We start from the raw sequence: 14996 nt of genomic DNA, 5'->3' as shown, positions 1-14996 counted from the left end.
CTCGCGCCGCCGGGCTCCTCCCGGCCCGGGATGGAGGGCGACCTGCCGACACCGGGGCGGCCGGGGCCGCCCTGCCCTCCTTCATCCTTCCCCAGCGCGGGCGGTTCGGCGGCAGCGCTCCCCTGCCTGCGCCTTCTCCCCGGAACGAGGCGCGGGCGTGGGGTGCGTGTGCGAGGGGGAACAACTGTTACACCTTTTGTCATCGGCGCGGAGACAAAGGAGGCGGCTCCCCGCGTCCCGCCTCGCTTCTCGGGGTGCCGCCGCGGGCCCCGCTGCGCTGCTGCTGCCGGTGGTGATGGTGCCGCTAAAAGGACGCCTTGATACGTTTCCAAACGGGCTCGCGGTTTGCATTCCTAAAATTGCTGCAGCGGTATAAATATACGTATTTATTCGGGGTGACGGGATGGGGTCTGTCTCTGTGGTTTGTGGTAGTTGTCCGGAGGGTTCCGGGCTGGAAGCGGTGGCAGCGTGCAGGCTGCTAACCAGCCTCCTCCCCGTCCTTTTTGTCTCCCGGTCCTGCAGTCTCCACGCCATCCGCTGTGTGAGGAATGATGATGGTTCCATGAGAGAACTTCCTCGCGTCTTTCGCTCGCCCGACAGCTCCTATTGCGTGCTGCTCCTGGACGGTGATGAGCCGATCAGCTGCGTTGGGATTTCTACCGTGAAGAAAGGAGAGGCGGAATATGACTTGTAGACATCCTCTCGAGCTGCTTGTGCATTGTTTTTACTGCATCTGTATATAAACCTGCTAGTATCGAGCGCACGCGCTCTTACGCCTACGTGGGTATTCCTGCGACTGTGCCCCGGGACTGGTGTTTCTCACCGCCATGGCTTCGGTGTGGAAAAGACTGCAGCGTGTTGGGAAACACGCATCCAAGTTCCAGTTTGTGGCCTCTTACCAGGAGCTGATGGTGGAGTGCACCAAAAAATGGTAAGAAGCGGCTCGTGCTGCTGCCCGAATGCGGAGTGAGTTCTTGATGCTGGAATAGAAGGATGTTGCTTGTTGCGTGTTGTTCAGAGCGTGCATGGCCTCGCATTCCTCACTTGCCCGTTGCAGAAGCAGCTGCGTGGGGTGTTCATCTCTCTGGAGTGTGATGCTACATCCTGGACCTCTTGGTTTTATTCTGCATTGGCAATTTTCTTTGCTGGCATTGTTATGTGGGATAGGGCATTCCTGAGCTCGGCACCTGTAGCTTAGTGGGTTTTTTTTTTTTGTGCTATTTATTTATTTATATTTTCCAAGAGTCCTTTTCTGACCTCCAACTCGCTCTTGAGGCTGAATGTCCCCTGCTGATGCTGCCCTTTGCTGACTGAGGCATTTGGGATCAGCCCTGGGCGCAGCGTTGTTGTCATCTGGGGCTTGTACCAGTTTTGATTTTGACTTCTTTACTTGAGGATGTCTTGTCTTTCCTCCTTCGTTTCCATCTTCTAAAGGAGAGAGGCGAGAGGTGGATCCTTGGGAATTGTCTGAAGGTATTTGTTTGGTTGGACAGGAATTTCGTGCAGTAGTGGTCCAGTTGGATGGCTTTGGAGCTGACTAGACAGCAGTTATGTTAATTGTGTGGGTCTGGCACAGGCTCGTCTTGCTTCCTGTGTGGAATGAACTTAAGTGCATCTGATGGGGAAGTCTGGAAACAGCTTTTACAGTCTGCTAGCAAACATCTCCGTTATACAAATACCTAAATGCTTTTATACCTTTGTAATATTGACATTGCTGTTGTAATTCCTCACATTAGCGTGGGCCTGTAGTACCAGGGCACGGAGAAAGTGCTTTGCAGACCTTGTGGACGGAGATGTTCAAACTGCCTTGAAACAGGCTGCAGCCTCCTTCTAATACTTGCTTTATCCTCTTGGCAGAGCGGGCCCTTGCATTGGCTGCCTTCTCTGGTTATGAGTAATTGCCTCTACAAATTTAAATTCTATCTCTCTGAGCTGGGAATGTCTGTCAAATATGCGGGAAGGCTGCTTGCTGCTTTGCCTTAAAGGAACACCCACAGCTTAGTTGTTTATTTATTTCTAACAAAGTGTCTCCAAAGATGATCAAGAAACAGAGATTATTTTGGAACTTGAACTTCTTTCACAGAACAAACCTGTGAATACAAATATTTTAAATGTTGAAAGGGACTGGCACGATCATCTCACGTGAGCTACGGTCTAGTTCAGGCCCAGCAGTTCTCCACAGTAATTGTATCGGGTTTGTTTCAGTACTTGTATGTGTAACGTTTTATGGCTTTTCACCTTTCATTTGTCCTGTACACCAACTCACCTCTTCTGGCTCTCATTTTCACTTTCACTCTTTCCTTGTGAATTTGCAGAACGCTTCTGTACTGAGGTATGAGTGCTGCAGGGGAATGTTCAGATTGGATCTGCAGCTGCATTTCACTTAAGAAAAAGTCGCACACAAAAGTCCTCTTGTCGGCAATCTTGTTATTTTAGAAACAATTAGCTTCTTGTTCCATCATAAACTAGAGTGACCACCTAGCAGAACGCCAGCACCCTGAGTAGTGATACTGCCTTTCGGAACCTCCAGTGCACAGCTGACTTGTAAAAAATAAGTTGTCTGTCTGAGCCTTCGCTTTACCTTCTTTGATGTACTGTGCCGGGCCGGTGCTTGCGGTGGTTATGAAGAAAGAGCAGTGTGGTGGTGAAATGTGCATGAATTCTAGGAAAAAAAACAATGGGGAAAAACATCATTCACACAGTCATTTGATTATAGGCTTTCTGTTCTGCTTCCTCTTGTTTGGAGGGCCTGAACAAAAATGTTCCTTAAACATGTGAGTTCCAAGGGAGAAATGAACTCCATATGCTCTTTTCACTGAAGGCAGTCCTAACGCATATTAAGCATCAGCGCTATCGTCTGTGTTTGTAGCTCCACACTGTAAGTGTGTTTTGATCGAAATGTGGTAAGCACTAAGTTATTTTAATGTACTGGCATTTTAACAATGCCGTGTTTCTGCACGAAAAGAATGCTCCATTCATCTTTTAAAATAAATGACAATGCGGTCATAAACACACTTGAACTGGGATGCGTTTGTGCGCGAGGTCGTGCATGGCTAGGGCAGGCTGCGTGCTCTGAGCTGCTCTCTGCTGTTGGGTTCCATTTACCTGACTTTGGAAAACGATGTTTGTAACAGTATGCAGTTTGCAGCCTCACGTGGGCTCCTGGGAGGCTGTCACACTTTTTATCTCCTCTGAACCTGTGTTGACTTAGAATTATTTTACTTAGCGTTCAGAACAGCTCCAGAAACAAGAGCGTGTATGCTGGGAAGTCACTGCCACTTTGCTGTTGTTGCTTCAGTTTTTAAGGGACTGTTTCTAGATACAGCACCATTCCTCCTGCATAGGCTGAAAATCCCTGCTGCCTGTCATTTCTGACTCTTGTTGGCAGTTTCTCTCAGGTGATTGCTTTGCACTGGTAGTGTCTGGGGGGACAGATTGCGATGGGCTGCCCGGTGTTGTCACCGTTTCATTGGAAAAGCTTAATTTTCAGGTAATGAGCAGGGCCGAGTTGCTTCTGTGGCATTCTGGCTGCTCCCTCTGACCCAGCCCTAATTACTGCTCAGTGCCTTTGAAAAATCGAGCAGTTAGTTCGTATAGAGCCTTTCGCTTAATATAAATAAATGAATGCAGCCCGGGTCTTTAATATGGATTAGTGAGCCCTGCTACTGTGAAGACGTAATGCTTTGCGTTAATCATACAAGCACTTGATTTTTTGAAAGGCGCTTGCTTGGCGGTGCTGGAGTGTGTCATCTTCTGCTTACCCCTGGGATAAGCTGGGGCAGCGTGGGATTTTCCAGCCAGCCTGGCAGTCCCGGCCTGGAGGGGCAGAGCGTGGTAGGAAAGCATTCACGTAGGCCCTGTTCTCTGTGCAGACCCTGTGAGGAGAAAAAAATAAAAGCCACCACCAAAAAATCCCCAAACCAGAAATCACTCCTGTGCTTTTTGCTCTATGCCTCTGAATACATGCAGGGAAATGCATATTAAAAAAAAAAAAAAAAAAAAAAAAAGCCGAGCAGCACGTGCAGCTCTGTGCTGTGGAAGCAGCCTGTTGCTGCGGGACATGAGGCATCATGCTGTGGCTCATTCAGGACTCGTTTCAGTGCTTAGAGCTGGAGCTGTGGTGGCAGCGTTTCGGGGTTGAAGCAGCCATGTCTGGCTGAACCCGTGGGCTCTTTGGGGGTTGCTTTTGCTTCCTTATTTTTCTGTATGGGTGTCTTGCAAGTCAGGGCTTCAGCAGGTTCTTCCAAGTGTAGCGTGGCCTCGTTTCTGAGGCTTGTCCATCACGTGTTTCTGTGAGCAGGAAGGCCGCTTACCTGAATGCAGGTGCTGCTTGAAACAACTGGAAATGCGTAACGATACGAGGCTCTTGCGCGGGATGTGTACGGTGCCTGTCATATCTGCATGAATTGCTTTGCTTTCAAATAATGCTTCAAAATACAAGGAGCTGTGGTGCTCTCAGAGGGTTCAAACTCGCTTACATGCTGCTTTAACTGAAGGCAGGCTGCACGTTCACCAAGTCAGTCACCTATTTTTGTATCAAATCGGTATGGTCTGAAGTAGGTTCTGTATTTTCAAATACATATCCTTCTCTTTTGCAAATGAAGTAATGCTTTTTTTTTTTTTTTCCTAAAGATTTTGGCCATCTGTTTCTCTCTTCTATTGTAGTTTCATAACTGGATGCTGCAGGAATTTCAACATTTGGCGTGCACTGTGCATGGGAGAGAGAGGAGCTTTTTGAGATTCCTCAGTTCACACCAGCCCGCCTGCCTTCTGCTCCCTGCTTTCCTGCGCCGGGCACCGGCAGCTCCTCAGCAGCAGTGCAGGTTCCCTGCTCGGGGTCATTGCCTCGCTTGGTGTAGCTGCTAAGTTTTGTGAGCACCTAAGTGCTGTTAATTACTAAGGATAATCACACTGAAGTGTGCGGCAGAAATAGATACGTTGCAGAGGAGTTTAGGAACTTGGAATTGTGTTTCCCGAGACCCGTGTTTCTGCCATGGGCTTGCTCTTCTGAGTTCTTGGTCGGATCTGCCCCGGCCATGTAAGTGTACCTGACAAGTACACCGCGTGCACAGAAGGCACCTGGTTTTTAGCTTTTCTCCTCCTCAATTAAAATACACACAGTCCTCACGCTCTTGATTTAGATCTGTGATTCCATGCTAAATAATCCCCATCTGCAAATACATTTCCTTGCTTTGTTAATTTGCATCCAGTTTTGTCTGAGGACTTTCTGGGGGGGTTAAATGGTGTATCAAGCTGATTCTTTCCTAGTGATTCTTTTCCAAATTCTCACCACCAGCTGTGTTCGAGGTCGGTCCTGTCCTTTCTTCCTGCAGACAATTAGAACACACGTACTTTCCATATGCAAATGCAGTTCTCTGCCGGCTCGCGTCTCTCTCAGCGCCCAGAAGAAAATCTTTCATTTCAGAAATGTAGATTCCCTTTCGTCTGTCTGCTTGGCTCCTACCTTACCAAGCTGGCCATCAAACACCTTTTATATCCTTATGTCAGTGCCATGGACTACACGTTGAGGATTTCTCATCTAAATTGTTGGCTACATTTTGTGCAGTGAAGACATCTTTAATAGAAGGGGTATGGGTATATGTAAATCCTTTCCTGCTGAATTTCTCATGTTGTTAATGCTGCATATTTACACCCATTTCCTATTGCAGCAGCCCTTTGGCAGGGTTGGGAGCCCCGTGTGCAGTTCCTAGAAGGCTACCTTGGTAGAACCAGCCATGAAGTTTTCTTCATGTGGCAAGAGTCAACTTTATCATAAATTTGTATCATTGTTCAGAGTTTTATTTGTCTTTGAGAGACAGAGTTCTTTCCAGCAGTTCCATAAGTTAGTTTACTGTCCTAGCAATAACAAAAATAACTGTCTAAAGCAAAAGAGATTAGGTTATAGCCAAGCGTAGACAAATCCATCTTAATGGCCTGCCATTTATTCACTTAAAGGGATGAGGATGTCTCCTTGAATAAATAAAATACCCTGCCTTGGTTGCAGCTTTATTTTTGAGGGAGAAGCTGTGTGTGTGTGTGTGCACGCACTTACTTCTTTGCAGAGCTGTACAAACAAACAGAAGCTGGCTGTGTTCCTGCAGGCGCTGTTGCACGCACACAGTAAGGTACGTGCGCTGTTCCTTTGAACCCAGTGCACTGGGGCTGGAATAAAGATTTATTTTATTTTTTCAGGATTGGATCGCCGTGAATACTCTTTTCAGCTCTTTCAGTGTTATGAGGTTAAATAAAATGAAATATTATGACATTGTGTAGGCCTCAGCTGAGCTGAATCTTCAGTCTCGGGCTGTATAGTGCCAGTCTGTTACTTCAATTAGTTTTTAATTGGTTAGAGAGAGCTGAAGCCCCTTTCACAGCGTGGAGTGAATAAGGAGAGGAGGAGGAGGCTGATAAGGTTGACTAAATCGGAGCAAACTCTTACAAAACAAATCCTTCCGTTCCCCCAGTGAAAGCATTCTGCTTGGGTGGCTCGATGGGCATGGGGCTGTGTGCTTCCTTCGCAGGGCTCTCCCAGTTCCCTGCACACGGATGGCGTGCGGTGCGTGCTGTCCCGGTGCCTCTCACGCCGCTCTGTGGTGCGGGCGCTGGCCCTGCAGGCGGCTCTGGCTGCCCCGTGGTGGGCTCTGAAACACGGCAGCTGTTCAGCTGAGCTTCTGTTCGTTGAGAGAGATGCACACGGCAGCAGGGCAAATAAAGCAGGCCTTGTTTTCTTCCTCTTGTTGGCCTTATTTGACTAATGTATTTCTGCGTTCAGTTTGTGTAAGTGCATCATTGCCTCTCGGCTGCAGGGCTCTGTGTTTTGGTAGTTGAGGTTGGGATACTTGTGGCTTCTGGCTCCCAAAAGGCGTTGCAGGGACTTGGGAGCTGTGGGTGAAGAGGCTAGCGGCAATGTTGCTACCGATGGTGGTGGCTAGGGCGCTGCTTCACGAGGCTTTCTGGGGCCAGGAGCAGCTCTGAGATGTCCCTGTCCCTTAGCAGGAGTCGTCTCCTGCGTTCCCCTGACCTGAAGCAGGGGCACGGCGAGCAGCCTGCTGTGTTGGTGCAGGCTGCCAGTACCCTTGCTGCAGAGTGACGGGGTGAGCTGGGGCTGTGGCAGCTGAGGAGCCTGCGTGGCTGCCTCCTGCTGCAAAGCTGTGGCCAGGCTCTGCAGCTGCTGAACTGTGTTCTCCGTGGCTGTGTATTAATTTCAGCATTTCAGGCTGTGTTCCTATGCCTGTGCTGCCTGCTGCCCGAAGACCGTGGCCAACTTGCCCTTCTTGGGGACTGAGAGTAACATACTAGTGCATGTGCTTCTAAATCCAGTGTCGTAAACTGACTTTCCCCTCCCAGCTGCCCTTGGGAAGATGTTTGCGTAGCTGGTAATGTTAATATCAAAAGCAGTATTAAAGTAATTGGAGAATCTGGACCTTTGAATGCAGTTGGCAGCACATGGTGCACCGCCACTCGGCACACATTGTGAACTTCCTTTACCTTTGGTGACTGCTCGTTAAGTAAGCTTGGAATCCCTTTGTTTAGGCAGTAGGTAAGGAGGAGATTTAAAAAAAAAAAAAAAAAGGCAGAATAGAGCTGTCAAAACAGCTTAGATTCTCTTTTCCAACAAAGATCTAACTTAGCAGCCTGTACAGTTCCAACCCAACCTGTTGCTGATTTATCTGTCGTTTATTAGCAGAGGGCTTAACCTCGACATCTGCTGCTAACACCTGACATCCATACGGCTCTGCAGTCCTGGTGCTGGCTGGCTGAGCCTGGGTTTTCTTACCTGTTTGGCTGCAGTTTCCTTCTGGTTGTACCTACCATCTCCTGCAATACCGATGCAGCAGTTCATCTCTTCCCATTGGTAACCCAAACAGTAGCCGATAACGCTGTAGAAAATGTTGCAAGAGAACAAGGTTTTTGAATTCCTTTTCTCTTCAAATGCAGATTTTAGCTGGATAGAGTACTTGAAATATATTTAAGTCAAGCAAGTGAATTTTCATAAAACTTCCCCTTGCATTCTTTTATCTTTGACATGTAAGAAAATTTTAGGAATGGGAAAGTCCTGACCCTTTTTTCACCACTTCCTCTCTTACCACAAAAAGCAAAAGAATCTCACTGAGGCATATTTAGGACATTCCTGTTTACTGCTAATGCTTTTAAAAAGATCCTTTCTTTTAAATACATTTGGCAGTGGTGCTCTCACCCCATTTATTGGGATTTGTACGTGTAGAACAGGGATTTCTTTTGGAAGGTAAGCTTTGCTTTTCACATTTCATTTTCTTCCTAAAATCATTTCCATTTCTCCCACTAGAAGATAGCTGCTTTGAGCTCTATTGCCTCTGCGTCCTCTTTTCAGAATTCCAAGACAGTTTTAAAACAGTACATGAGCTGCTGTTTTCTTTCCTACAGGTTCTTTTTTCATGTAGTAAATAGGATTTGACTTTATTTTTTTTTCTTTCCGAACTGCAAGATAACCAAGAGTAATCTTTACCCCTGGACTTCTCATGGTGGCTGATGTAATCAAGGGATTTTCTGTCAGAGAATTGAGAAGGCAGCGTGCAAGCAGCCGTGCCACCAGAACTGCAAACATCTAGTGCTTGGGACGTGGTGCCTGCTTTAGTCCCTCATGGTGCTGTGACAGATGACAGTGCCGTTCTTTGTCTCCTTTCATAGTGCCCCGTGTGGAACGCAGGAACGTGGACGTTCTTGCCTCTGGATTCGGTCCTGTTGCCTGGAGTGGACCCCAGTAAAGCACTTACAGTGCACAAACCTGGAAAAAGTGCTGACTGCAGTAAGCGGAATAACTTGGTCTGAAATAAATTTTGGAGAAGTAAGAATGTTTACTGTAGGGAAGAATAATACTTCTTGTTTTAGCAACAGCTGTTAGAAGGAGAGCGCTTGCTTGATTAGCAAGTAACGATAAAGTCAACAATTGTAATTGGAGAAAAGTTAATCTTGAGCTACTCTTGACTATAGTAGGACTGCAATCTACCTTCACTTCTTTATGTCCTCCTTGTTGTGAGAGCTGTCCATATCAAAGCCCTGTTAGGGCCCAGAGGAGAAAGCTGCTGCTTGTTAGTGTCACAGAAGGGGCTTTCTGCCCTCCTCCTCCTTTGGTGCTATGGGAAACAGGTGGGCACAGAGAAGGCTTGCTTAGGTTTGCCATAGGTTTTCTCTGACAGGTTATGTTTCCTTGTTTGTTGCCTCCAGAAATTTCTGGCCTTGCTGTTTGTTACATGGCATATTCACTTGTTGCAGCGTTCTTCAGTGACGGAAAGAATGAACTGTGAGCTGAGCTGATGGGCAGGCAGAGCAGTAAGGAGCAGAACATAAGGCTTTTCTGCCAGTGTGAATGACTTCTGGTCTGCCTGTGTGGGGTACGGGATAGACAAGGCAAATCTTTTGGTTTGGAGATGTAAAAATGGTGATCTAAATAGAAGGAACCCATATGTGGAGCAAAAATAGTTTGTAGAAAAGCCGTGGAGCCTTCCCGCATTTCTGCCAGCGTCATCTCTTTGGTTAGCATGTGTTTCATTGCTGGGCTCTTAGCTTCCTTTTATGTTGAACATCTCTCACAGCAAAACAGAAGTTTAAGGCAGAGGAAGATATTTCTGGAAGCTGGTAGCACATGACAGAGAAGTCTGTCCCCATGTGTAGTATGCACACATCTGCAGCTCAAGATGCGGTGTGCCTGTATGAAGTCAGGTGTATGTCACTGAGCTTTCTGAAGAGGAGGGAAAGGCTGGATGCTGAGAATGAGTAGTGGCAGCAGCAGGTAAGGGACAAATCCAGTTCACCCATGTGTACTCTGGGAGGCTCCCAGCCCTGCTGCACACACAGGTATAGCAGGGCTACAAATCTCCCTTTGCTTTACAGCCACGTGCTGTATTGCTGGCGGATTAACTACTGCTAAATCAGTGAAGTATCTCATGTTATAGTGCACAGCCCAGAACTTCATCCTTCTTTTGGGTTCAATTCCATTCAGCTCCCATCACTTTGTGTGTTACACAGAGAGGTTTGCTGACCCAGACAGCATAGAGTCCTTAGGACGTTCCACTTTAAAACTGGATTTTTTGTCTTGTTGAGCTTTCAGACTTGATTTTGCTGAGCAAGCAATATACACATACAGATGAACGCTGAGTATTTGTGCAGCAGCTCCACAGTTTTACCATGCCTTTGCAGTTCATGTCATGCAGAACCTACTCTTCCTTTAGGCGGGAGAGAGCAGCGCAGAAATACTTAATCTAAGACAGTTTCACTTATGTAGTTGCACAGGCAGTTTCAGCACTTCTGTGCCAATACATAGTGCAGTTGTTTTCGTTTGTACCGGGACAGCTATTCCAGTTGAGAGTTGCTTCCCTCAAAGTAATTTTGTTGTCATAAAAATTGTCTTGAACGATCCTTCATTATCAAAAACGTTGCTGAGCCTCTGTTTATGTCAAGGGGGAAGAACTCCATCTTTATTTGAATTTCTAAGTGTAAAGTCTTTAAAAATAGGTGTGCAAATCATAGGGCAGGGTAGGAGCTAGGGTCGGTATTGCATGCTCCGGTGTCACTAATGGCCTGACTATGAATAAAAGGAGGCTTTGCTCAAACATGGGTCTTCGTGTTTCACTTTAATAATTCATAAGAGTTGCAATTCTTTCAGAACCTATTTTAAAAGAGAGGTTACAACTTCTCTTGATACGTGCTAATTACATGCTCACCTTTTTTGAGGGATAGTGATGGCAACAATCATTCCATTACAAAAGAAATCTCGATTTAAAGAGTTGCAGGGCTAAGTGAAAAAGTGTAATTTAAACATTCCTACCTTTAAGACACAGGTAGGAGAAGCCTGGATAGAAACAGCACATGATATTTAAAAAATCAGAACACAAAAGCAAACCCTCCAAATGCATTTGAAAGGTGCTCTGCTGTTGCGTTTTCTGTTTGAAGGAATAGTTATAACTTTGCAAATAAAACCGAAGCCTCTGTATGGCTTTCAAATCCACGTGTCTTCAAACTGGCACATCCTTCTTTGTCACCGTGTTTTGTTTCTGTACCACATCTCCATGCAAGCTGTTTTCTATGTAGGTGGCACATGCCGCTTTGCAGGTGGTTGATGTGCGAAGGGAATAGTGCAGCATATGCACAAGCACTACTTCCATTCTCCTATGATTTAATGCATTTGTGCACAGCTACAGGAAGATAAGAATATTTATGATTTTTTTGAGCTAATTGTCAAAGCATGATTTATGTCTTCATTTGAGCCTGGGCAGCTGGTTCTGTATATATGCAGCTGTGGGAGTTGTATTTTTTCCTATCCCAAGGCAAGTTAGCAAAGAAACTGCAGGCTGTTCACTCTCTATCTGCCCACATGTAGCCAAAAGCTGCCCTGTATTGTTGAGTGTAAGAGCCTGCAAGGCTGTGTAGATTTTTGGTTACTATAAGTAGTAGTTATTTTTGGTTGTCAGATAAATAATTCTAGCTTGGTCGGTTCAGCGCCCTCATTTGCTCAGAACAAGCTTGATGCGTTCTTCGCAGCTTTTTCTGTGCAGGTATGTTTGATTTGGGGGGCAGGGCTAAAGTCCTTCTTGCATCTCGTTTTGATGGAGGCTGTGGTCTAATGGTGAAAGCAGCACGAGTCAGAAAGTCCTTGTTCCGTACTAGGCTTTATTTCAACTTCAGTGTAACTGGAGACAAGTCGTCTTTTCTATCGCTCCCTAATTTGCGCGCACAAATCATCTTCCACCAGCTGCCCTACAGCTTTACATCCTCAGTGACTTACAAGTGGGATTTATGTCTGCTGGTAAAGGCCAGGAGATAGCAGCGTTCCGCTCTGTGGTACCGGCGCAAAGCAACTGACGAGGCATTTTGCTGTGCAGCAATGGCTACTGAGCACTGAGGATTTCTTTGCACAGAAGTTCTTTAGCACAGTCTGGTGCAGGAAGCTCCTGGCCGTGGGGAGCACCCCTTGTTCACCTTTTGTTCTTCTTTGGGGGGCTTGGAATTATGAGAAGAGTGTAGGTAATGCATAAGCACCAGGATGGGGGGAAGGAACTAATTTGTACTGGGAGGCAAGTGCATCCTCTCTGGGTCAACATTTCTAAAGTATTTAATCCATATTAGGATATACGATATATTAGGAAGTGACAATAACCATAAGGACCAGGCTGCTTCTCAGTGGAAGTGATGGGTGCCTGAAGCATGTAATTGCACTTGAAGGGCTGCGCGCTGATCGCTTCGGCGCAAGAAACTCAAGGAACCTACGCTGTGTGTGTCAGCAGTTGTGACAGGCTGACTGACAGTTCAAACTACAGCGCTTCAAGAATACAGGGGTGTTTGTGTAGAAACTGAAGCTCTAATGAGGGAAAGGAACTTGTAAAGCTCTGCGAAGACTTCTGGGTGTGAAGCAGGTGGGCTGGAGCTCGGTTGCAGCTCCACCAAGGCGGCCGCCGCAGCGCAGGATGTGGGCTTAGCATTACTGCGATCTCATCCAAGCTGTGGGAATACTCGGCTTAAGCTTGTTGACTTCAGTATGTGCGTACACAGGCTGGATTAGAATTACTGATTGTCCTTTTTGCTTTCCTCTTGTGTTACTGCGGAATGTATTCTGTGATTTGTTTCCCGTTTGGATTTCAGGTGGTAGCTTTTTCTTTTGTATCCCATCCACAACATCAGTCCCCAAAACTACTGCTTGTAGGAGAGGGAACGTGACTACTGGGGGTAAAATAACGCTTTATTTCCTACCCTAAAAAAATACCACCAGTACTACACAGTGCTTTTGCTGCTATTGCTTTGCTTGTTTGTTTCTCCAGCATATCTGTCCTGTAATTTAAGTGCAAGGAGGGAGAGGGTGGCACGTGCGACATCTGAAATATTTTAGGTTGAACCGCAAGAAGCGCTCGGAGTTGGGTCAGGCTGGGCAGAACTCCTGGCACTGGCTGTCACACCTGCAGCCAGCTGTGGGTGTCAGAGCGGTGCTGGCTGACTCTTCAGGACAAGGGCTGTACAGAAAACAAATGCTTCAAAGGCAGAAGATAAAAGTGGGCACCTAGCTCGCTAGAAATGGGGTTATTTATGTAATCAAGGTTGTAGCGTGTCATCTTCACCTTATGGATGTTTTGTCAGTGACTGCTTGAAGCTTTCCCCTTCTGCTTTGCGCGTTCCAGTTGGAAGCTCCCTGGGCACGTGTGGTCCCTGTCCGTTTCTTGGGAGAGGTAAGAAAGAAAGTGAGAGCAATGCTGAGGGGAAGGGGGAGCCAGCATCCATTTTCAGATTGTCACTCAGCCCTAGTGTCCGGCATGAGAGCACAGCCCTGCCAGCTCCAGCCACTGCTCTGCTGCCTCTGCCCTCTTGCTGCTCAGAGGCAGGCCTGGTCTGTGGGGCGGCAGACGTCCCCAGGCCCCTTGGGATTTCGTGTGGCTCTGCTCATCTTGGCGTGACCCTGCCTTTGTCTGGGCCGTGTTCTGCTGAGAGCTGCTGGAAGGCCAGGGAAGGAAAGCCACTAGGAAGGTGTCAGCACTGCGCGGCAGCCGTGTGTTGAGCTCTAAGAGCTAGCAAGGCTGGTGCACATCTGTCAGAGCCCAAGAGGCAAGGTTAAATTAACAGATCAAGCTGAGATAAATGTTCTGTGTAAGGCCTTATCTGTGCTCAGAAACTGGAGAAGTTGAGGAGAGCTGACTTGTAGTGCATAATAAAGCCAAACTGTGGTTTGTGTGTGCACGGTTGAAAGGTTTGCTCTTTGCTGCGGTAGCGAGGCAACATTACTGTTCCCGAGCCTTCCCCCGTGGGCCTGCCCGCCCTCTGGAAGGTCTCCTGTGATGGAGCAGGGACTTCCACTTGTGTCTGTGGTGCCAACCCGGTGAGGGCCGGTATCCAAGCTGAGTGCTCTGGAACCAAGCTTGTTAGAATTTTGCAGGCTTCAGCTTTTAAGCCTTGCTTCTTTTAAAGATGTAAAGTGCATTTTGTATCAAGTATGCTGAAATATGTGGAAAATCTTATTTTGCAGAATCCAAGGGGTTTGCGCGCCCACACATTGCTATTGTCTGAGTTGATGACGCTGCACATAACTGTTTTTTCCCCCTCAGTGCTCTGTGCTCACTGCTGGCCTACAGAAATTGATTCCTATTCCCTTGATGGTTAGTTTATAGAGCAAGTCTTTATTTGCTGGGCTTCTTTGGTCCTAGTTAAGCAAATGCATCCGAAGTCGAATTTGAGATTTAATAATTTAACTTAGTCTTCATTTTATTTACTGTGATACCCTTCTAAAATGTTTAAATTATAATTTTTCTTTCTTTTTGTCCTCGTTTAGTGCCACATCCCGCCACTGTTGGGAGGTGTTTTGCCTTTTGCTGGGTGTCTCACTGAGTTTGAGAGGTTTTGTTTCTGACTTGGAGTGGATGCCCGCAGCACCTTATGAGATTAAGAGTGTTTTGTTCCAGTAGCCAGCCTAGCTTCCCTTCCTGTGCACATTTCTGCTTCCAAGGAGAACAGCTTTTCACACCAGACACGTTTGTGTTTACAGATAAAAAATTTTAAATTAGAATAAAATTGAAATCTAGGATGAGACAAAATTATTTAATCTTTTAAGCCATGTGCTCTATGGGATAGAGGGGCTCTGTCTCTTTATCCCTTTGACTCATTTAATGGTACAAGACTAGAATCCAGCCTGCAAGACATCAAATCCACTTAATAAAAAGCCTGGACAGCATCCAGGAGTCTCTTCTGCGGCTGCAGATGTTACGTTGCAACTGCCCCATGCAAAGACCCATCAGTTCACTGAGCAGCTATAGGGCTGGCACAAAATCGGGCGTTGGATTTGAGCTTTTTTGGTTCTTACGTACATAGTGCCTGCTGTGACAGCGCAGGAAGAAGGGAGAGGTCAGTGTGGTGGCCGACATGCTAACGAGGCTCAGCCTCTGGTCTCAAACCTTGTGTGAGATGGCTACCAGAGGCCTCAGCGTAGGGCCTGGGAGCAGTCGGTGCTGGTGGTGTCACTGCATCTCCGTCAGGAGCAGCTA

The 14996-nt window shown here is 46.9% G+C and overlaps 1 protein-coding gene across 9 annotated transcripts in view; it reads left to right on the top strand.

Moving 5' to 3' along the window:
• Positions 1-14996, top strand: part of EHBP1 (EH domain binding protein 1) — a 196851-nt gene that overhangs the window by 714 nt on the left and 181141 nt on the right. For all 9 annotated transcript variants that reach the window (XM_021392958.1, XM_021392953.1, XM_021392959.1 and 6 more), the window contains exon 2: positions 523-931. In XM_021392958.1, the coding sequence (XP_021248633.1) occupies positions 828-931 (104 nt within the window). In that variant the 5' untranslated portion in view covers positions 523-827. The remainder of the gene's footprint in view (positions 1-522; positions 932-14996) is intronic.

Source organism: Numida meleagris, chromosome 3 (assembly GCF_002078875.1).
Source record: "Numida meleagris isolate 19003 breed g44 Domestic line chromosome 3, NumMel1.0, whole genome shotgun sequence".
In the NCBI taxonomy this organism is placed as follows: domain Eukaryota; kingdom Metazoa; phylum Chordata; class Aves; order Galliformes; family Numididae; genus Numida; species Numida meleagris.
This window is presented reverse-complemented; position numbering and strand designations above follow the sequence as displayed.